Genomic DNA, 21,618 nt, shown 5'->3' with positions numbered 1-21,618 from the left:
TGGACCCATTCATCGATCAAGAGGAAGTTGGACAGCCAGGCGAGGACAGCTTGGATCTCCCCTTCGGAAAGACCGTTCTCGCAGATGGAGTATCCATTTCCATACAGGGATCGGCGACTTGTCCGCCTTTGGAGTTGACTCTGGGTTGCATCGTCCCCAAGCATGTCACTCGACTCAAGGATCGAGACGCGGATGACTACGACTTGGGAATGCCTACTGCGCCCCCGCCTCAACACCATCCCGAAGGCCCTCCGGGATCTTTTGCCTCGTCAGGAGCCGAGCCTTCTATTGCTGCCACTGTCAAGTTTCCGCCCAAGTCCATCAATTCATCCATGGCCAACACCTCTCTGGAACCGACCGTGAATGCCCCCTCGCAGACCGACGCTACGTCGACTTCTGTCGGAACGCAGTGACCGCCGCGCGATATGCACTTACAAGAGTATCTCGGTGCGACTGGATTTGGGTGATGTTGCCTCTCCAAGCTCATTTTGTTCGATAGTATGTTGTTGTAAAATCATGCCCTCTCCATGACTGATCTAGAAATTCATGAGGACCCTGCTTCGCCGTTGACTATCAACTTTCGAAGCTGATTTCTGAATATGGCAGCTCATCCGGAAAGACGAGCGGACGGAACAGGCCAGCCAGAACGCCGAGCCTAGTAGATCGCCGACAAGGGTGTTCTGTCTGCACGCCGACCTGGAATCGATTTTCGAGGATAGCTCCGAGGCGACATCTGAAATTATTGCATAATTTCTTGCCAGACGTCCCGCGTTTTGAATGCCCTGACTTCCATCGGGTTGAATACCCACCTATAAAACTCCCCACGTGGTCTTGCCCTTCCACCCTGAACCACTCTTAATTCCCACTGCCAGCGCTACTCATCCAATTGACCCTCGCCTCCTCGCCTCCCCACACGAAATCCTTACCCACCCTCGTCTGATCCGCCTGGATAGGCTGCCAATCGACTGCCCATACTTGACTCCCCGTCTGGGTTGTCGAGAGACAGGCGCGTTGGGCAACGTCCCATAGTCGGAGGGTCGAGTCAGCGCCACTGCGAACGCATGACAAGAGCGATCAGTATCAATGAATTGCGTTGCGCGTCTCCGTTTAGGGAAGTAACTCACCCAGAGACCAAGCCTCTCCCATCCGGACTAGCTCCCAAGCTCAAAACCCAGCTCGAATGTCCCTTCATTTCAGCCACCGCAGCGCTTCCCCTGCCGGACGAACCGGCAGATCCGGCTCGGACGTCGTGCAGAACAATCCGTCGGTCGTCAGATCCGGAGAACAAGTACTGCGAGCACCAAGAAACGGCACGTCAGATCGAGGCGTCTCGCTGAGGCCGGCACACCACTTCGGGAAAAATGCAGAGAACACGCCAGCTCACCTGACTATCTCCGCTCCAGCTCAATGTCCTCACACACATCGCATGCGACGTATGGGTAGCGACGACCTGCCTCGATTCGGTGTCCAGGATCATGATCTGCCCGGATTCCGTCGACAAAGCTAGGGATCTTCCATCTGGGCTCTGGATGCGGAAGGGGTGCGACAGAAGTGATAAAATATACGAAATCAGTATCTGGTAACAAGACAAGACAATTCCAGGGAGAAGGCGGGACGTACGTATTTCAAGCACATCCCAAACTTGCTCTTGCCGGTCTCTACGACCTTTTCCAGCGAGCCCAATCCGTCTCCGCCTTCCTCGGCTAAGTTTTCGTTCTCAGCCTCACTCGCACTGGCACCAGCTCGGAGGTGAGCGGGAAGAGTGTAGAAACCGATTTTGGCAGACTGGCCGGTTGATGCCCAGTGAGACGAAGAAGGGTGGAGGGCTAGGGAGAAAGAGGAGATGACTGTTATCGTTCGGATATGATAGAGGAAAGTAGCGATGTTTAGGTACGACGTGATCGATACCGGGAGATCAAAAGCAGAAGCAAAGTCAGCTCAAGAAAGTTTCATGAGCATCCTCAAAGAAACCCTGCGTAGGACGTAAACGTACCGCTACCGTCTTCCCCTTCTTCCCCGAAAGTCTCCTTCCTCCCTAGAATCTTCCCGCCTTCAACTCCTAGATCGCTCAAGACTACATTCCCCTCGATAGAAGTCGACAACGCTCTGATACCGGATGAGTCGACCGAAAGAGATGAGATACCCAGGCGGTGGGCTCTTAGGTGGACAGTAGGCTTGGCGGGGTTGATTGGTGACCTGTAATCGCGACCAGAGATTGTTCGTCGTAACGGTCAAGAACCAAGGGGCAAAAGGCGAGTATGAGAATGATGCCGAGTCTTGATCGTGGAAATGACAAGCTTAGAGCCGCTTTGACTGACCAAACTCGAACACCTCCATCAGCCGAAGCGGAAACGACCTCGTTCTTATTCGTCCAAGTCAGTTGCCAGACGGCATCCTCGTGAGCTACGATGTGCCATGAGATTGAAGATTGTCGAATCAGCTTTCATATCAGAGAAGGAGTACAGCTTGAAACGGGTTTTCATAGGTAGGTAGAGATGCTGAGCACGATGACTCACGACCCGAAGTCTGATGTTGCAGGAAATGCGTCGACTACGACCTCAAAGTAGCTCATTTTCAGCCAGACGAGCGTTTTATATGGACTATCATGCAATCCACTCACCATGCCTTCAAGCGTATGCGATGTAGCTCTTCAAAAATATCAACTGGCAACTGGACGACCCTATATACGACATCCTCCTTTAGAGCTCACCGTCGGCATGTACCCCCTCTCCATCTCCTCGATCTCTCATCGAAAAGGGGCCGACATATCAATTAATCGTTTTTTAAAAACGTTTACGGCATTGACGGAAGTATTTCTATGTTCCCCCGGAAGCATATCTTGGACCTCGGTGGCTGTGGTATCAACCTCGAATGACCTCACTAACATCAAAGGGGGATGGATACGCTCGACCTCGACTCTTGAACACTATCGACTCACCAGACTAAAATGCAAACGACACCCTGACGACTAATGAAACGACCATAATGACGACGACGGCACATCCCATGCCGCCACCTCCAACCACCTCTCGGACGATCTACGAGCTGTCGAAAGAAGCACACGATGGGCTTCACTTTTCACCGAGATATGCGCTCGAGACGTGGGTCCCCGGTGCCAACTTGAAAGTGTCTGATCGGATGGTTGCTGACGAATATGCTTGATCGTCTTTCAGATGGCGACGCTCAGCAGAAGCGTTGATCAAGAAATCAGAAGAGCATTATCGATCGGGCCAGGTCGACCTCGCTTTCATCCTCATGGCTCGGGCTGCCGTGTAAGCCGGGAACGTTTGCTGCAGCATACGGGTCGTTTCAGCTCAACAGAAGCTGATGCAATCTGTTGGGGGCCGATCCTTGTCACAGGTTGCTGTTAGAAAAGATCCCACAACACCCGGAATACGTGCACGGGTTGACAGAGTATCAACGGGGTCAGCTGCGCAAGGTATGTCGGGCCTGTGCTCGATTTCTATGCCCAGAAAGTGTCGGTGGAAGAATCAATCGCTAAATTCGCCCTTCCTCTATATGTACCTCTTGTGTCCAATTTTCTTGGATCTGCACGGCTCGCGCTGCGGCTTAATCGACTAAATCGGCATTGATCGCCAACTACGCAGGACGGAGAGCAATGTCTGTCGACCTTGACGACGTACAAGTCCATGCTCAACCGAACCGCGCCACCCGCATCGACGCCATCGCCACCACAACTTCCTCCTCTGCCTGTTCAACATGCCGGGTACGCCACGGGTTATTCGCTCGAGGTCCCTTCTTTGCCGCCGCCTCATGCTCCACCACCACCTCAATCGTTGTTACCAGGATCGAGGCCGACCCAAGCAGGAGCCTCCACACCGGCTGCAGGTTCGAGAACGCTCGTCCCCGTCTCAAATCCGGTGCACGAACGGTATTCCAACCCGTATCCACAGCCGCAAGCTCATGCTCAATCTTCAACCTACTCGTACGACCATCACGAACCGTTAATCAACAGCTCCTTGCATCCGATTCCGGTCTCGATTCCACACACCGGCATTCGACTTCTTCCTAATCCACCGGTCGCTCACTCTCAACCCGGATCTCAAGCTCAACCGGACTATCAACCCCGCCAGACGCAGCCCGCCGTATCTGCGTATTCCTCTTACTCGCACGGATCCGACTACAGCGCCCAGGAACGAGCTCGACTCGAGAGGAACAAGGAGATCGAGAACAAGGATTGGGAGTACGCTTGCAAGCTCGCCGAAGAGCAGGAGCGGGAGCGTGACGCGGGATTCGGGTTGGGTAGGATGATGCAAGGGTTGGATATCAACTCGAGAGATGGTCCAACGGGATTGACTGCGATGCCAGATCCGAAGGACTATAAACGGCAATCTGGGATGGCATACGGACCTGGACCGCCGAGCGGAGTTGCAGGCGGTCATGGTGGAAATGCCATCGGATATGGTCAGCCTCATCCGCACGAACACCCGCATGCACGTCATTCCAGTCATCCTCAATTCCATCCTTCGCCAAACCCATACTCGAGCCACCATCAGCAACACGCGTCATTGTCTTCGTCTCCCCACGCGCCGCCTGGTCGACCGATCTCGCACGCCCATGTCCCGGAAGAACCTGGTCGACACATGATACAGCAACCCCGAGGTCGACGCCATTTGAGACCGCTTCAAGTACCCATCTCCCTGATTCCGACCTTTTTGAGGATAGCGTCTTCCCATACTCAACGGGGAATCGAGATGTGCGGTCTCCTTCTCGGTGTCATCCGCCCTGCAAATCACCATCGACACTCTCACTCGCACGCGTCCTCCACGCACCACCGTCGAGGATCCGACGTTTCCATAGCCCAGTCTGTCTTGGGCCATCAAGAAGAAGAATCCGGCGAGCTCGAAGTGCGGGCGTTGTTGATCCCTCGACAGGAAGGGACGTCGGATACGTGCACGATGAAGGAGGAAGAGCGGGTCGTCGGGGTGCAGCTCGAACGGGGGTTGATCGCTCTCGGCTGGGTGAGTTGGAGCTGCTCGTGGCGTCTAGTAACATGACTTACATTGCCCGAGGCTGACGAGCGAGTGAAAATTGCGACTGGCAGATACATACGCACCCGACGCAATCCTGCTTCATGTCGTCCATGGACTTGCACACGCATTCAGCTTACCAGCAAACCTTGCCAGAAGCCATCGCCATCGTCTGTGCTCCACGCAGCGATCCGGCGTGAGTCCGTCGTGGCGTCTTGCAAAGCCCCGTGACCCGCAGCTGCTGAAACCGTTCGACATGACTGTTGGACAGGTTCGGCATCTTTCGACTGACAGAGCCGGCAGGACTGATGACCGTGCTCCAGTGCAAGCGTCGGCAAACGTTCCACGAGCACCCCAGGATTTCCGGAGGACTATATACGGACGCGGATCATGGAGGACACGTCTTGTTGAACGAACGGGGGAGAGGGATCGAGGTGATCGATTTGAGGCGATAAGGAGGGGGACGCGAGGTCTGTCACAACTGTATCGATCGATTTGTGAACCGAGAAATCAGTTTACATACTGTAGCATAACAGCCGGGCAAGGTATTTTTTAGCCATTGACGCAGTAGCGGCGTCGCAGCTCCGCCAAAGCCCATGGGCCAACCGTAACAAAATGGCAAACGGTGCGATTCCCCGTTGCAGCGTGACGCCACATATCTTCGGCTACTCATAGTCCCAAAGCCCCGTAAACCCAGTCTCCGTCGCCATAATCTGATTCTTGGTCACGTCGCTCAATCTCGTAGAGCAAGTCTTCCGAAGCGCCATCCCAGACTGAGAAGCGAAAAAAGCGGCGTCAGTCGGTCGACCGCAAAGACGGCGAGATGAAGAGGATACTTGCAGTGTGTGACGTCTCCATTGCCACAGTCACATTCGCTTCTGAACCGCACGGTATATCCCCCTTCCTCGATGTCATCGGGGACTCGACTTCCAAAGCACCATGTATGATCCTTTGGCACGCTCTCGGCCCGACCGAGGAACGGTCCCACGGTAAAGTCGAAAGGTGTTCCTATTCCTGTGGACCGGCAGAATTGTCGGATTATGTAAGACAAGCAGAAAGCTGCCCGGCCTCGCTCGTGGTCCGGGAGCGTGCTGCTTTCGAACAGCGGAACTCCCTTGAGACCGAGTAGTATGGTTACGTTATATCTACGCTCATGATAAGGGATAAAGGGCCTGTTCAACGTCCAAAAGGGGCGATCGAGTTCAGCAGGGTCGTGTATCATTGGCGTCGTCTCCCAGCGCTTGGTCAAGTAGAACCACGAGTCCGGAGGGCAGACGAGTGTCGTCGTCTCGCACAAGTCCAAAGGCATCGCGACTGATTCGTCCTCGGTAGTAGCGAAACCCATGTACGTGAGATGGCGAACGTCGAAGCTGCAAGATCAATCGCGCCGGGCATCCTCGGTCAGCTATTCTTGCCGTTACAGAATAACCGGACTCACAGAGCGAGGACAAGCTTGATATAACGTCTATCCTCGGCATCCAGTTTCACCAGGTCGACTCGGGGCAGATGACCGTTCGACCAATCTGGTCTGTGAAAGCGTTTCTTGTATTCCTCCCTTCCCTCATCCTCCGATAGAATTTGGAACATCCAAAAGTCCATCACATGTCCGGGAGTGCCTCTCCTGTGCAATGGGCCAGATGGGTGGGTATTACGGACCTCTAGGCATCGCAAGTGCTCATAGGATTCGTAGGCCGGGTCGTTCAGGAAGGAGAAGAGGGTACCGTGGCACAGGATGACGGTATGACTGTAGAGCTTGGGTAAGAACATCCCCGATAAGAGCTTGCAGCTCAAAAGGATGGGTAGCACGGGCCATACGGGGATTCTCTCTTTGCTCGCTTGTCGACGATCGTATTCGAGTTCCTTGAGCCGCGACGAGTTGTAGGCATCCAGAATGAGGTGCAGTATCTCGGCAGGCAATCGAGAGGTCGACTCTGCCACCGATTGGTCTGCCGAGACAACGCTGTGGTCACTCATGTGGAGAGCAACCGTCGAGGACCTGCGCGGACAACACGGTTTCAGAATATCAGATCGGGTCAGAAACGGAGGCAAGTCTCTTACTGATTGACGCTGGGTCGACCTTCTCTAGTGGAGAGGATCGTTCTTTTGGCAACCTGTTTATTATCTATGATCCATATGCATATATGTAGGGATTGTAGGGATCATACGACATCTCATCAAATAGTCGCATCATCCAAAGTGCCCATCATCCTTGACGTCATAGAAGCAATCCAATCATCTCGGATCAACCGGATCGCGCGCGCGTCATACTAGTATGTCGCCCCCAAACCTTATCTTCTACCGAAAGGAATCGAGGTGACACGATCTGATCGCAACTTCGCAGGCTTGGTAGTTCTTCATGATTCTATGCTGTAATTGCAGCCCGATATACAACCAAGGTACAGATTGAGTCGTTCCCTCTCCTCGCTCCATCTTTCCGTCGCTCATCGATTCATGATGTGTCCCGTCTCCGAACTCGATTTTGTTGACTGTGTTGGTATCGTATTCGATGCCTCGGTCGAGTCCGAACCTGATGCGTCCGGCATATTCAATTCCGACACCTTTGCCGTTGAGATCGTGCTGTCAGCCGATGTCGAATCCGCCTCCTCAGTCGACATTGCTCTAGCCGATTCCCGTTCCGCCGTATTCGTCTTCGGCCTTCCTTCCTCGTGCTCTCCATCTACTCTCGTCGTCTCCCCTTGCGACTGCACCTGCGCCTCCCGCTGGACCTGTGCCGTTTCTTTCCCCAACCTCTTCAACTTTCGATCCTGCTGCGCGAGCAACCTTTTTCTAGCATACTCCTCTCTTCTTCGTGCGTTTGCCGACAAGGGGATCGGTTGCGCCGCCAATGTCTCTCCCTGTACTGCTGGTTGTCCTTGTTCTGATCCCTCTATCGGGCCGTCAGATACGCCTTGGTCTTGTTCCATCTTGGCCTGGATCTTGTCCGCCTTTTTGCCAGCAAGCGCCGCCTGTTGTCGTTTCCACCTCTCTCGCCTCTCCTGTTGCGAGGTGGAGCGTGAAAGAGCCTGACTTTCGGCGACCTTGATCATCATGAGCAGCGTCTGGTTCATCGTCGTCGACGGGCTGCCACCGCTCGAATCCGTTTTCGAATGCGCCGAACCCTGCTCCCGTCCGAGCTTGACCAGGTACCCATTGATGTAATCCACCTCGGTGACTCCCTTCCCGTTGGCGAGTTTCAAATGACTTCGCATGCTAGACACGTTCTCCCTCGTCGATCTCGCCACTTCGAGCGTCCTCTGGGTGAGGGAAGTGGGGCTGAAGAGGGCTGCGATCTCGGGAGAGAGGATTGGAGGATGAAGGTCGGGTTCGGCTGGGGTTTCGGTGGCGGAAGGATCGACTGTTGATGATAAATTCGACGTTTTTGTTGATGTCGACGACGACCCTAATATCGACGGTGGTGTCGTCATCCCCGCAGACCCCCCCGCAAGCCCTCTGAGATGCCCCAGGACGATCCCCGAATTCTCCTCACAGAGCCCCTTGACCAACCGCCTCATCTCCCCCTTTTCTGTCACGCTTCCGTTCTTCACCTCGAAAAGCGCCGTCAACGGATTGATCACCCCGTTCACGGCGAGTTTTAGGAGAAGCGTCTGATGCATGAGGTGGAAGGGGAGGACCTGAGGAGAGAGGGCGGAGAGGGAGAGAAGGTGCGAGAGAGTGGCTGTGAGGTTGGGGTGGGCGAGGTCCGGAATCGGAAGGGCGGGAGAAGGTGGTGGAGTGAGGATGGTCTCGTAAGGACTCGAGAGGGACGACGACGCTGAACCCTGCTCGTACATCGAGGGGAACAACACCCTTTCCTCATCCACCTGTGATCTACGGTCCGGTACCACGCCAAAAGTGACACCTCCAAACCCCGTATGGACGATCTTCCTCCCCTTGTTCCGATCCCTCTCCCTCAACGCGGTCTTGTCGAACAACCCCGTCTTAACCCCATGCGTCGTGCTCCCCAAGATGAACCTCGGTCGCTTGTGACTTTCCTCGGTCCCCTCGGGCCATATCCGGCTGATGAGCTCGTCATACACTCCCATCCCATTTTGCAAGAGCGTGATGCATGTATCCTTGTTGATGCGGTGTTTGAGTAACCCCAGCGCCGGCACGGTATCCGGGCATTTCAAGGTGACGATCAAGCTCTCTATCGGGTCGTCCGGCGTCAAGGGGGTAGAGAGTACGCGGAGAGCTTGTTGCTGCTTGTACCGTAGCCGAGGAAGTTGAAACCTGCCGACCTGATATGAACCCTGGCGGGCTACTTCTTCGTGAGCCTTCTGAAGACCCGGTCCGGTGTACTCGGTAGTATAGCGGCGAGAGACCTGAGTCTGACCGTCTCGCTCGACCTGAATCTGAAAGTCTGATGTGGGCGTCGAGTCCGAGCTCGTGTCCGTGTCGATATCTTTGGCCTCTGGCAATCCTCGACGAGAGAGGATGAGCGACAGAGGCAGGCGAGGGAATTGGGTGCGGAGGTGATGAGCTACGAGACTGCCTATGGACCCGACGCCGAGCTGCAACAAGAGGCATCGATGAGCTAGGGGGGCGGGCGTTGTTCGACTTGTGCGGTACTTGCCACATGTATGCGCATGGCCCTGTTTTCCACCAAAGCCGGTCAGTACGGTGGTCGTCCTTCTTGTCGAAGGATATCAAGTGCGATCTTGTAGCTTGTAGTTTTGAAAGCTTGAAAGTTAGATCGACGATCTCGAAAGAGAGGAGTGACGAATTATTTTGATTATTGAATGGTCAAATAACATGTCATTTACTTCTCGAGGTTGATGACATCACTCGTTATCAATTAATTTCGAACTTGGCCAGAAACTAGGTAGCCATCCGAAGAAACGCAAGACCTCACCATATCTCTTGCTATCCTCATATAGATCCCACAAGAAGATCTACAAGACCAGCCCCGGGCAGACCTCGCACGATGTACCGCAACGCTCGTCCTGCTGTACACGCCGCTGCTGCAGCATCCCGCTCGATCGTCGCACGTCGTCATGCTTCCACCCAGACCTCCCCGATCCGTCGGTCTCTAGGCACACTCACCCTGGTCGGAGGATCGGTCGCCTTGATCGCCTACTACTACGACTCCCGGTCTTTACTCCACGAACACCTCATCATGCCCGTCGTCCGAAGCGTGACGGACGCGGAAGAATCCCACAGGCTCGCAGTCAGGATGTTGAGCATGGGAGGTTGGGCCAGGCCGAAGGACAAGGTAGCCGATGACGAGCGATTAGGAGCGATGTTGTGGGATAAACGGCTGGACAACCCGGTCGGAGTCGCCGCTGGATTCGACAAGGACGCCGAGGCTATCGATGGTAAGCTCGAGCTCGTCTGGCACTCGTTTCAGCGTATACACGAGCTGACGTTCAAAATGCTCGTCGTTTTGCATGTTCTGTAATTCAGGCCTATTCGACCTCGGATTTGGATACGTCGAGGTCGGAAGCGTTACGCCCGAACCTCAGGTGAGCGGTTTCTTTTGTAATATCAGGTCTCACCATATCATTCGAAGCTCATACCTGATTTACTTTCATGGCGGCCTCTCAGCCCGGCAACCCTAAACCCCGCTTCTTCCGTCTCCCAGAAGACTCGGCCGTGATCAACCGGTACGGCTTCAACTCGTCTGGCCATCGTCAAACCCTCCACCGTCTACAAACCCGTCTTCGCCTCTACGCCGAATCTCACCCGTCCGAGTTCCCGGGGTACAACCCGTCAGATCCTCTGGCTTACCGGGAGCTGGTCCACAACCTCCCGGAAGGGCTACCGAAATCGTTGAGGCCAGGAAGGCTCTTGGCTGTGAACCTGGGCAAGAACAAGACCTCGAAAGCGGACGATCATGAGGATTACGTCAAGGGGGTCAAGATGCTGGGACCTTATGCGGATGTCATCGTCGTCAACGTGTCGTCACCAAACACGCCTGGATTGAGGGGTTTGCAGAGGGGAGAATCGTTGTTTGATCTGCTCAGTCAGGTGGTCACCGCGAGGGATAGTTTGCCTTCGAGCAGAAAGCAGGATCGAGCCAAGGTGGTGGTCAAGATCGCACCGGATTTGGAGGAAGAGGAGATTGAAGGCATCGCTAGGGCTGTGAGGCAGAGCGGGGTCGAGGGGGTGATTGTCAGCAACACCACCGTCAAGAGGGACGGTTTGGGGTTGATCTCGGGTAAGTTGCTTCGTTTCTGAATCACCTATTTCCGAGCTGTCACTGAACTCTCGAACCACCTCTTGACACGACTTTGCAGCCCACCAAAACGAAACCGGTGGTCTCTCTGGCCCTCCTGTCAAGCCCCTCGCCATCCTTGCCCTAAAAACACTTCGACCTCTGCTACCACCCTCGATCCCGATCATCGGCTGCGGAGGCATTACCACTGGTGAAGACGCTCTCGATTACGCCAAAGCTGGAGCGTCGATCGTCCAGGCTTATACGGCGTTTGGGTACAAGGGCGTCGGGTTCGCCAGGGGGATCAAGGACGAGCTCGTCGATTCCTTGAACAAGAACAACCTGGGCGGCGACTCGAGTTGGGCCGGGGTCGTCAAGCAATCAACGGACGCATGGGCGAAGGGAGTAGAAGAAGTCGGCAAAGACCTTGTCAAGCTCGGAGAACGGATCAGGAGCAGGGAAAGTCGAATTCCTTGGGAAGACATTGTCGCCGAACGAGGTATGGGTGGGGCGCAACAGAAGGCGCAGGGCGAAAGCAAGGCCAAGGCGATCCCATTCGGAGAAACTGGCGGGTCGAACGTTTCATCGAAGGATTCACCTTTCGCGCCCGTCTCTGCTCAGGGCGAAGGTGTTGTACCGGCCGTGACGAGGCAGTTGACGGATTTCCTCGGTCGGGCGCAGGCTGTCGTCGGTCAGGGGCACGTGCGAAGCGTCGGAACGAGCTCGACCCCGTCATCGACCGGTACTGGAACCGCACCGACCTTGAACCAGACGGTCGAATCGGGTTCGGGAGTGCAAGAAAGCGAGCCTGAAGACACTCGACCGGCGATCCAGCGCGAGTCTAGGCAGTTGGCTTGGGTCAACGAGGTCACCCGGGGGAACCGTCGGATGGTATAAAATAGTCGCAGATGGAAGTACATACCCACATAAACAGAATAGGAAACTTGTAACCCACATTGATCAGACGACACGGGCATGCAGTGCAAAAATGGCAAACACCCATGTCGAGCATAACAATCGTATATGAAATCGTCCCAGACTTGCGCTTCTACAGTTTTGCGTCATCTACAAGTCAACCTGCACATAGCTGACCACAATCTACCTTCGAGCAGGGGGCCTGTAACCTCCAGTCGAAGCGGGAGGCGCATCCGAAGCGGCATCACCACCGGCAGCCTTCCTGGCAGCTTCCCTTTCTCGCCAACCGCCACCAGCACCGGCCTTGAAGACGGGAGGTGCAGGGGTCGAGGCAGCGGGAGTAGCAGCTTCCCTTCGAGCGGCCCAACTACCAGCAGCAGCAGGAGCACGAGCAGCAGGAGGGGCGGCAGCGGCAGGCTCGGCTCGAGCGGGAGCAGCAGCAGGAGCAGCGGCGGCAGGAGTCGGGGTGGGGGCAGCCTGTGCGGGAACCGGCTGGGTCCTAGGAGCGAGTTGCAGTCGTCGTCGACCACCCTCGGCTCCGGGCGCAGAACTCGAAGCGGCAGGGGCAGGTGCGCTTCGAACGGGTCCTTCTCGCGACCTCTCTGCTCGTCTACGCTCACGCTCCTCTTCCTCCTCGACACGCTTACGAGCCGCTTCAATGTCCTTTTGACGTTCGGCCTCACGAGCAGCCCTGCGTTCGGCGGCGGCGGCAGCATCAGCCTCGGCCTTGGCAGCAGCAGCAGCCTTGGCTTCGGCCTCGGCGGCGGCACGTTCTGCAGCGACAAAAAACGAAAAATCGTCAGTGACGAGCCCACATGCACGCTGGACCACCTCAAACTCACCCTCCTCCTCCCGCTCGGCCTGCTCTCGAGCCTGTCGCTCTTGCTCCTCCTTGCGCCTCCTCTCGGCCCTCTCCTTGAGGACCTGTGCCCGGTAAGCCTTCTTCTCCTCGGCAATCTTCTTGTCGGCCTCGGCCTTGCGCTGAGCAAACTCTTCCTGCCTGGCGCTCTCGATGATCTGTTTGGCGGATTGATAGTCTCCCAACATCCTGCTGAGCCTCTCCTTGAGGGCGAGGTCGAGGTGGTGCTTTTCGAGGGCGGCCTGTTGAGCGGCCTTGATGGCAGCCTTGTGGGCGTCCTTGTCGGCCTGCTTTTGCTTTTCGTAATCGTCCTCGAGCAGGGGTCGCTCCTCCTTTCGGAACGCTCGCTCGAGGTGGTCGACACGCTTCGAGATGATTCGCATGCGTTCAGCAATGTTCTTTTGCTCCTTGGCGATCTGAGCGCTCTGGAGTTGCAACAGCTTTTCGGTATCGAGGTCCTCGACGCCATCAAGATCGACCTTGAGACCGCCACGAGCCTTGAGCGTCTCGGCGAGCTTCTTGGCCTCGGCGTTTCGGATCGTGTCGATCTCCTTTTGAACCCTGTCCTTTTCCCTCTGCTTGTAGGCCTCGGCCTCGCGAGCAGCAGCCTCGACGGCAGCCTCTCGAGCACGGGCGACCTTGGCGTCGTTCTCCTCTCGCAGACGCCTCGAGTTGATCTCTTCCAGCTTCTGACGACGACGGTCAACGATGGCCTGTCGGTGAACGGCGGCCTTGCGTTCGTCTTCAGCCTCGGCGAGAGCCCTAGCAAAGGCCTTGGCACGAGCCTGTTTGGCATCCTCGAGGATCGAGGGATTCAGGTACTGAATCGTGTTCTGCAGAGCGAGAGCCAACCGAGCGATCTGGCTGGTCTGACCGGTGGCGGCAATGTCTTGCAAGTTGGAGACCTCGCTCAAGACGACGGGCTTGACGGCCTGCTCGTGCTGGAACGTGATGGCCTTGCTGATGTGATCGACGGCGACGCCCAGCTCTCCCCTCTGACTGGCGCCCATCAAAAAGGTCTCGAGATCCTTTTCGTTGGTGGCCCAGGGACCGCTGGCGAACGGCTTGACGAGGCCCATGACGTAGCTGATCGAAATGGTCGAGTAGACCTCGGACAGGGACTGCAAGAGACGAGCGAGGACGACGGGCTTGAGTGCTCTGATGTACGGCGCATAGTCTTCGTCCTTGGAGATCGAGTCGACGAGCGGGGCGATGATCTTGCAGGCGGTCAGGGGGTGGAAGTCGACCTCGAGCGCGTTGTACAGGTCGACGAGCTGCGAGGGGACTCGGTGGAGAATGTTCTTGTTGGTCTGTGTCCAGCAAGAGCGGTGCATATGTTAGCTTCTGAGTTGTGTCCAGACCTGAACTCGAACCCCAACTCACAATCTCCCTCAGCATGCCCTGCCTGGTGGGCATCTTGTTCAAGTTCAACAAGGCCATCAACCTCTGTCCGTTCCTTCCCTCTCCACTGACACCCTCGACCTGACTCAGGGGCACGGCCAGCGCACTGAGCAGGACGGCACCGGGAGCCTTCTCGTTGACACCTCCGGGACCGGACGAGGCCGACTCGGCGTGCTGCAAGTACCTGGCCCAAGCGGCGGCGTGGAAGACGGCCATGGTACCCGTCCCACCCTCGGCCTTGAAGATCCTGGTCAACTTTTCGTAATAGTTGGCCATCATCTCCCGCTTCAACCCCTTTTTAGCAGCGGGCAACATCAACAACCCATGAATGTCTTCGACGGATCGAAAAGCTTCCTGCCAGAGTTCCAACTCGACGGCGACTTCGAGCTGTTGGAACCTAGTGTCCAGGAACCGGGAAAAGGTGTCCGGGTCGCTAAAGTTGATCGAGTGGGCCTGCGAGGCGTACTTTTGCGCGTTCAAGAGGTCTTTGCGGAGTTGCTCGGTCAGACGACGGAACTCGGATTTACGCGAGTGGCTGCGGCAGAACCCAAAGGCCTGGAGGGCGACTTGCTGTGGGCGCGAGTAAGACCAGCGCATCAGCATACGCTCGCCATTCGATTCTGCACGCAACCCGAACCCACCTGATAGACAACCTCCAACCTGGCGTTGCTCTTGCAGACCTCCAAACACGTCTTGTAAGCCTCCCAAGCGAACCTCAACCAAGGGGTGACGATCTTCCTCTCGACCCTGTCCTTGTCCTTGCTCCCGTCGACACCGGCAGCGTCACCGGCGGCAGCGTTCGGCTCCTCCAAGAGGGACTCGAACAACAAGGTATCCGGCTGCAAGGGCAATTCCAAATCGTCCTCGTCCTCCCTCTCCTGCTGCTTCTCGCCCTGTCCGGCTTCCTGTTCACCGAGAACCTCCTTGGCCTCGTCCTGAGCGGCCTTGAGCTTTTCCTCGGCGCCCTGGATGAACGTCTTCAGGACGAGCTCGATGGAGGGGATGGAGACTTGCTGGGCGGCGATCTTGTACAAACCGAGGGCGTCCCTGGCGAGACGGTTCTTTCGGAGGGAAGTGCATAGCTGGAGGAGCTTGAGGATGATGGGCTCGAGGACGGGCAAGGGGGTCTTTTTGAATCGGTTGCTGTGGTGAGGGCGAGCAAATGGGACGGTCAGCCAGCGACTCTACACAAGATCTTGTTGTCTCCCAGCGACTCACGACTGGAAGACCTCGGTCAAGCTGTCCAAAGCTTGTTGCTCCGATTGCGGACCTCCGAGGGCGAGCAAGTCTTCCGACCGCTATTGTGAGACGCCGGTGTTGATGGGCGAGGTAGGGAGAAGGCAAGTTACGACATTGTTGAATGGCAAAATCCCCAAAATCGATAATTCGGATGATTTTGACGATTTCAAGATGCATCCAAAATTTGGCGGTCCAGAGCGTCATTCAGAGATGGTGATGGTGATTGTATTGCAACGAAACCCGATATAAAGTGTAAGGTGTTTCAAAAGTGAAAGAGCGAAAAGCGCTTGTTTAGCTTCCAGGACGATCATACCCGCCCAAAACGAGGCAGATCTCGTGTACCGACCTTGAGAATAGTCTCGGGCTTGATGAATCCCCTGTTCATCTTGATCTATTTCTTTTCCGTTTATAACGTTTGAGATTCTGGGATCTCTTTTTTTTCCGGTCCTTTCTCTCTTGTCCTTTTTTTCGCGTGTTTCCTTCTCGCTAGTTCAGGAGACGAGCACGGGAAAGGGAGGGGAGACTATGTGCAGAGAGACGATGGTCAAAGAAGTCCGTACTACAGTGCTTTTGAGGTGTTATACGCTTGGCGAGAGTAAGAAGTTGCAAGGGCTATGGGAGAACAAGAGGTTGATGTCGAGCATGTCGAAGATGGAAGAGGGAGAAGAGAAATCACGAGTGAACTGCGTGAGAAAGCGCGATCCGTCGATGACGCGACTTTTAAGGAGGAGGAGCGAGCGCGAGCACCGCCCATCGACTGCGTCACAGAGACTCTCCCCGATCAGGTCACAATCGATATGATGTCACAGATCGTGGATAGGAGGTCACGTCTATCAGGCCATCTGTACATACTTGGGCTACTATCAAACATACACATCTAATCGAGGCATAATCCACAGTTGTCCTCTTGGTAGTATATTGCACGAACCCGATTGCCGAACCTCGACAGCCTGCCATTCGTCATCGGCCAGACCGTAACCAGGAACTCTAGTCAGATCCAGTAGATCTCCTCGACCATGGCTCAACAACTATCACACCTGCAAGTCTTCGAATTCTGTATCCTCACACTTCCACCCCCGCTAACCTCGCTCTTGTTATTACTTGAATCTCGCGACCTGTAGCGGCCGAGGCGCCGTCCGAGTCGCCAAAAACTACACCAAAGGCTACTCGGACACCCAAGTCAAGATCCGTGGAGCGACCTCGAACGACCCATGGGGTCCATCAGGGTCGCAGATGAACGAGATTGCGCAGATGACGTATTCGCAAAACGAGTTTGTCGAGGTGATGGAGATGCTGGACAAGAGGTTGAACGACAAGGGCAAGAACTGGAGGCACGTCTTCAAGGTCAGCGCCAGGAAGGATAATAGGCATGAGCCGGCGGTTTGAGATGCTGATGTGTTTTCCTCTCACTATGCTTGTTCTTGTCTTTCGCCGCAAATGTCGACCTCCCGACCGTCAGGCCCTCACGCTGCTCGACTACATCCTCCACGCCGGCTCCGAAAACGTCGTCATCTACTTCCGCGACAACATTTACATCGTAAAGACCCTCAAAGAGTTTGTCTACGTCGATGACGATGGTCAAGACGTCGGCGCCAACGTGCGTCAAAAGGCCAAGGACATTACCAACCTGCTGCAGGACGAAGACCGTTTGCGGATGGAGCGAAAGAGTCGAGGAGCGATGAGGGAGCGGATGTTGGGCAACATTGCCGAGAGCGGGTTGAGGGGCGAAGACGACCGTGGGGAACCGGAACGGAGAGCCGAGCGGAATAACAACAATTCGGGGTATAAACCGGCCAAGACGAGGGACGAGGACGATGATCTGAAACGAGCGATCGAGGAGAGCAAACGAGCGGCGATGGACGACGAGTCGAGGTCGAGGGCGAGGAACCAAGAGTGCGTCGATGGTTGCACACTGGTCTAACGTGGAAATTCGAGCCGCTAGCTGATCATCTGGACCGTGGCGGACAACAGGGAGGACGACCTCCGGAAAGCGATCGCCATGTCAGAAGAGGAAGAGGCCAAGCGACGTCGACAGCTGGAAGAATCCAACGCGACGGCCTTGTTTGACGACGGTCTGCAGATGTACGTCGTTTTTTCACTTGTTTTTTTGAGAAATCGTCTTTTTGGGTGCAAATGCAGGTATGGGATGCTGATCAACGATGCGCGTCAACTCGATAGGCAACCGACCCAGAACTTGGTAGATGTCGGTTGGAACCAGCAGCAACAACCGTTACAGCCGCAGTATACCAGTTTCAACGTGAGTTTGCGACGAACTGATCTCGAACTCCTGTTAGACGACGGAACGAGCATTTGTTTGCGTAAGGACTGCATGCTGATGCGAGTCGACCCTGCCACAGCCCTTCATGCAGCAACAGATGATGCAACAGCAACAACAGCAACAGCAGGAAGAGTACATGAGGCAACAGATGATGATGGCCGAGCAGGAGAGACAGCGACAAGAGTGGATGCAGGCGAGTTTCCTCTCCGTGTCCTTCTTTTCCGACGAACGACAGTTGATGGACGTGACGCGAAAGTAGATGCAGCAACAGCAACAGCAACAACAGCAGATGATGATGCAGCAACAGCAACAGCTCATGGCGCAGCCGACGGGGTACAGGAGTAACAACCCGTTCGCGCCCGGCGGAGGTGGACCGTCGATGAGCCTGATTCCAGAATCATCGCCCATGCCGGCACCGACACCACAGGCGCAGCCGCAGATCGATTTCTTCCAACCCGCACCTCAACCCGCATCTCAACCTGCACCTCAACAGCAATCAGAACGACAAGGCGGGTTCGCAGTCAAGACGAAGGACACGAATCCCGAATTGGCTGCTCTGTGGGCCAATCGGGAGGGCGGTCTGGATACCTTTGGAAACGTGGGGTCGTTACGTCAGTCCCGGCCGGTCCGCTTGCATCAATCTAGCACACTCGCGCTGATCACCTTCATATTTCCCCTCCTTCTCTGCAGGTATTCCGGTGGGGAGCGTCTTTCACGAGAGCAACCGGCAGGCGGTCCAGCAGGGTCTTGGGGGTGGGTTCGGGAACACGAATCCGTTTGCCCGACAGCAGCAGCAGCAACAACAACAGCAAGGGCAGCAACAGGGTACGGAACAGCCATTCTTTCAGATCTAGACGTGTTTGTGTTGTGCCATAATCTATTTGAGAGCAACTCTTCGTGTTCTTGTTTTCCCTATGATCGGATCGTATTTATACCTTTGGAGATACGCGAAGGTGAATTGATCGGTTTTGACGCGTGAGAGAGCGAGGAGCGAGGGGAGATTGTTGTCACCGCCCTTTGCCCTCTGCTGCCCTCGCCCTCTTGCTCGCTGCCCCCGCCTGCCCTTGCCCTCGTGGGATGGGTCGCTCGCTCGCTCGCAGCACCGACATGCCTCCCCTACTGTATCGTCAGATCAATCAGATCCAGGAGGACTATGGTCCATTTACAATCCGCTGACCACGACCTACCTACACACTCACACACTTGCACACTCTCCCCCTTAACGCCTTTTGAAACTCGTCTCGTCCCCCTTGTCTGCGGAAACGGAACCTCACCCACGAACGCAATCACGTACGACACAACACAAACAACACAGCCCTCTCTCTCTTCCTCGAACTTGATCTGATCGACGAATACGTACAACAAGAAGGAGATCTGGCAAAGGACCCCAGATATACATATCATATATATATAAACAGCAAAGTCAACCGTACCTGGATCTAGTTTACCTTGGATCTACCTCCGGTCGACTCCCTCACATCAACCGGATCACAACCTCAACAAACTAGATTGAAGCAATAATGTCCGAGATTAGGAGAAAGTTGGTCATCGTCGGTAAGTTCCCGAAGTCATCTGTGAATGTGGTTCTTTGTGCTCGGGAGACTCGCGGTCGTCGTTCGTCGTGCATGATTAGGTCGGTAGGTTGAAGAGGGCAGTGGGGCGGGTATGAACATGTCGGATGCGTTTGTCTGTCATCGAGGGCGAAGGAAACAGGTGGTCCGGCCCGGTCAGACACAAGACATCACCCTGGATCATCAAGAACACAGCAATCGAAACACGGTTCCCGGTACACATAGTCCCAGTCGAGGAATGCTTGGCTGGGAACCCCATCAATCAACTTGCTTCTTTCCCGACTTTATCTTAGCGAGGGAGGGCAGGAAGAAGATGACAAGGGTTCTCAAATCGGCACGCATTATGGAGATGCAAGCCTAGATGACGATTACCGGGCTTTCAAAGGTCAAAGGGACCCGGTCATATTGACACGAGTGGCTATCTGGGAATAGGCTGCGACGTAGGGAAGAAATCGTGGACGTCGAGGTCTGAGGCGAGAGGAGAGTGAATGAGACGGAGCAGGACGTGCGACGACCATGTTTGGCATTCGGCGTATAGTCGACATTCGTGACGGCGGCCTGACAGGCAAAGGCACGATAATATAACGAGACAGATACCTTTTCCCGACGATCTTTTGGGGGCCTTTCTGCTTGCCTGCGTTTCGGGTTTGCTCCAGTCGAGACGAATGGGACATGTGGGCTGACAATCGATATCCTCCTTGCCTTCCCCTTCTCTCTTTGCTCCGTATGCGACATACGATCGCTGATTCGCCTGGCATCAAACCCAACCCCACGAAACGAAACAATCTGTACTCGTTGACGACCGGGCTCGTGCGGACAAACATACTCGGCGGCTACAGGTGATGGAGCTTGTGGAAAGACCTGTCTCTTGATCGTCTTTTCCAAGGGCATGTTCCCCGAGGTGAGTGTTCCCGCTAGTCTCCCTTGTCCAGTTGCGTGTTGACGCGGAGAGCTGATTTCTTTCTCAACCCACCATTCGCAGGTCTACGTTCCTACCGTCTTTGAGAACTATGTCGCCGATGTCGACGTGGATGGCAAGAGGGTCGAGTTGGCGCTTTGGGATACCGCCGGTCAGGAAGATTACGAGTGAGTCGGAGGGGCTTCTTGCCTCTGGTTCCGAGTTACAGCCCGCTGATAGATTATGCCCGGTTGACCCTCTCGCAGTCGTCTTCGTCCCCTTTCGTACCCGGACTCGCACGTCATCTTGATCTGTTATGCCATCGACTCGCCCGATTCGTTGGACAACGTTCAGGAAAAGGTCAGTCAAGCGCTCGGAACCAGACTACCTAGGCGAGGCCACGACTGACATGCTCGCGATCCGTCCGCTCCCACTCGCTACAGTGGATTTCCGAGGTCCTCCACTTCTGCTCGGGTCTGCCCATCGTCCTCGTCGGTTGCAAGGTCGACCTGAGGCAGGACTCGAGGACTATCGCCGAGTTGGCCAAGACCAGCCAGAAGCCCGTGACCGCTCAAGAGGTGGGTCCCAATGCGCACTGACAATGTTGACGCTGCGTGAACGCTTACGTTTTCCGTTTCGAACGACCTCTGCAGGGACAAGCCGTCGCTTCCAAGATCGGCGCCAAGCATTACATGGAATGCTCCAGTCGAACGGGTCAGGGTGTCAAGGAGGTCTTCCAGGTCGCGACCAGGGCGGCCTTGTTGGTCGGACACAAGAAGCCGAGGAAGAGCGGGTCGTCGAAGTGCATCGTCCTCTAGAGAGCGGGAGGTGGAGCTGGGTGTCGGAGCGCATGGTGGGGTGGTCTCGTTGACGGGAGTCTCTCCCTTTTTTTTTCCCTTCTATTCTCTTCACCGAGTCTAGCACGTCTTCATCCTTTTCTTTTGCCGAGTATGGGTCTATCAAGAATGTTCTGCTTCTCTAGTTATTAGCGTGTGAGATGACGATCTCGTCGCCCCTGCCTCCTCGATCTTGCAATCTATCCGGACAACCACTCGCCGCGGTCGATCCTCTCGGCGGTTTGGTCAGACAACGACAGGCTGCAACGCTCGACGATCATCATACACGCGCGGCGGAGAGGAAAGATCGGCATTTGATGCGAGATAGAATCGTGGTCGGGGGTCTAGTCGAGAATCGTTTGGTCGTCGCATGCCGTTGTAGGATTATATGTCATCGTTTGCTTTCTATGTGCGATCGATCCGTACTAGCAGCTGACTTGGTGCCGTTTCACCTTTGACGAGGTGGGCGTGCAACG

The 21,618-nt window shown here is 55.4% G+C and overlaps 8 protein-coding genes across 8 annotated transcripts; 4 read left to right on the top strand and 4 right to left on the bottom strand.

Moving 5' to 3' along the window:
- Positions 1–471: 471 nt before the first annotated feature.
- HD553DRAFT_310249 (WD40-repeat-containing domain protein) lies at positions 472–2,690 on the bottom strand. Its single transcript, XM_046179825.1, has 8 exons — positions 2,621–2,690; positions 2,517–2,550; positions 2,319–2,403; positions 1,994–2,196; positions 1,621–1,847; positions 1,385–1,525; positions 1,125–1,291; positions 472–1,051 (listed from the first exon to the last, which is right to left on the bottom strand). The coding sequence occupies exons 1-8, from the start codon at positions 2,621–2,623 to the stop codon at positions 856–858; spliced, it is 1,056 nt and encodes a 351-aa protein (XP_046037152.1). The 5' UTR covers positions 2,624–2,690; the 3' UTR covers positions 472–855.
- A 1,914-nt stretch (positions 2,691–4,604) lies between these two features.
- Positions 4,605–5,446, top strand: HD553DRAFT_271179 (uncharacterized protein; the record flags this gene model as incomplete). The annotated part of the gene is made up of 4 exons (XM_046177700.1): positions 4,605–4,734; positions 4,846–4,982; positions 5,066–5,187; positions 5,263–5,446. 4 exons carry the CDS (start codon positions 4,605–4,607, stop codon positions 5,444–5,446), a joined length of 573 nt encoding a protein of 190 aa, XP_046037151.1.
- Positions 5,447–5,568: 122 nt separating this feature from the next.
- HD553DRAFT_349683 (uncharacterized protein) lies at positions 5,569–7,111 on the bottom strand. Its single transcript, XM_046183474.1, has 4 exons — positions 7,050–7,111; positions 6,430–6,987; positions 5,832–6,361; positions 5,569–5,764 (listed from the first exon to the last, which is right to left on the bottom strand). Exons 2-4 carry the CDS (start codon positions 6,963–6,965, stop codon positions 5,661–5,663), a joined length of 1,170 nt encoding a protein of 389 aa, XP_046037150.1. The 5' UTR covers positions 6,966–6,987; positions 7,050–7,111; the 3' UTR covers positions 5,569–5,660.
- A 118-nt stretch (positions 7,112–7,229) lies between these two features.
- Positions 7,230–9,644, bottom strand: HD553DRAFT_225506 (ketopantoate reductase PanE/ApbA C terminal-domain-containing protein). The gene is made up of 2 exons (XM_046177266.1): positions 9,565–9,644; positions 7,230–9,502 (listed from the first exon to the last, which is right to left on the bottom strand). The coding sequence occupies exons 1-2, from the start codon at positions 9,577–9,579 to the stop codon at positions 7,433–7,435; spliced, it is 2,085 nt and encodes a 694-aa protein (XP_046037149.1). The 5' UTR covers positions 9,580–9,644; the 3' UTR covers positions 7,230–7,432.
- Positions 9,645–9,915: 271 nt separating this feature from the next.
- On the top strand, positions 9,916–11,463 carry HD553DRAFT_271223 (Dihydroorotate dehydrogenase-domain-containing protein; the record flags this gene model as incomplete). Its single annotated transcript, XM_046177701.1, has 4 exons — positions 9,916–10,306; positions 10,395–10,453; positions 10,536–11,148; positions 11,228–11,463. Coding segments are annotated over 4 exons (1,299 nt in total), but the record flags the coding sequence as incomplete, so codon positions are not given.
- Positions 11,464–12,147: 684 nt separating this feature from the next.
- HD553DRAFT_310239 (uncharacterized protein) lies at positions 12,148–16,169 on the bottom strand. The gene is made up of 6 exons (XM_046179824.1): positions 15,906–16,169; positions 15,539–15,618; positions 14,962–15,463; positions 14,303–14,890; positions 12,903–14,229; positions 12,148–12,833 (listed from the first exon to the last, which is right to left on the bottom strand). The coding sequence occupies exons 1-6, from the start codon at positions 15,942–15,944 to the stop codon at positions 12,244–12,246; spliced, it is 3,126 nt and encodes a 1,041-aa protein (XP_046037147.1). The 5' UTR covers positions 15,945–16,169; the 3' UTR covers positions 12,148–12,243.
- Positions 16,170–16,350: 181 nt separating this feature from the next.
- Positions 16,351–18,779, top strand: HD553DRAFT_310238 (uncharacterized protein). Its single transcript, XM_046179823.1, has 8 exons — positions 16,351–16,598; positions 16,681–16,903; positions 17,019–17,452; positions 17,531–17,641; positions 17,738–17,816; positions 17,917–18,030; positions 18,097–18,448; positions 18,528–18,779. The coding sequence occupies exons 1-8, from the start codon at positions 16,576–16,578 to the stop codon at positions 18,689–18,691; spliced, it is 1,500 nt and encodes a 499-aa protein (XP_046037146.1). The 5' UTR covers positions 16,351–16,575; the 3' UTR covers positions 18,692–18,779.
- Positions 18,780–18,918: 139 nt separating this feature from the next.
- HD553DRAFT_310236 (P-loop containing nucleoside triphosphate hydrolase protein) lies at positions 18,919–21,615 on the top strand. The gene is made up of 6 exons (XM_046179822.1): positions 18,919–19,391; positions 20,248–20,309; positions 20,391–20,494; positions 20,573–20,666; positions 20,750–20,884; positions 20,960–21,615. Exons 1-6 carry the CDS (start codon positions 19,358–19,360, stop codon positions 21,122–21,124), a joined length of 594 nt encoding a protein of 197 aa, XP_046037145.1. The 5' UTR covers positions 18,919–19,357; the 3' UTR covers positions 21,125–21,615.
- The last annotated feature ends 3 nt before the right edge of the window (positions 21,616–21,618 follow it).

Source organism: Filobasidium floriforme (genome assembly GCF_021052385.1).
Source record: "Filobasidium floriforme strain CBS 6241 chromosome Unknown HD553scaffold_9, whole genome shotgun sequence".
NCBI classification, from domain to species: Eukaryota; Fungi; Basidiomycota; class Tremellomycetes; order Filobasidiales; family Filobasidiaceae; genus Filobasidium; species Filobasidium floriforme.
The sequence above is the reverse complement of the archived record's forward strand: the minus strand, read 5'-3'. Positions and strand labels throughout refer to the sequence as shown.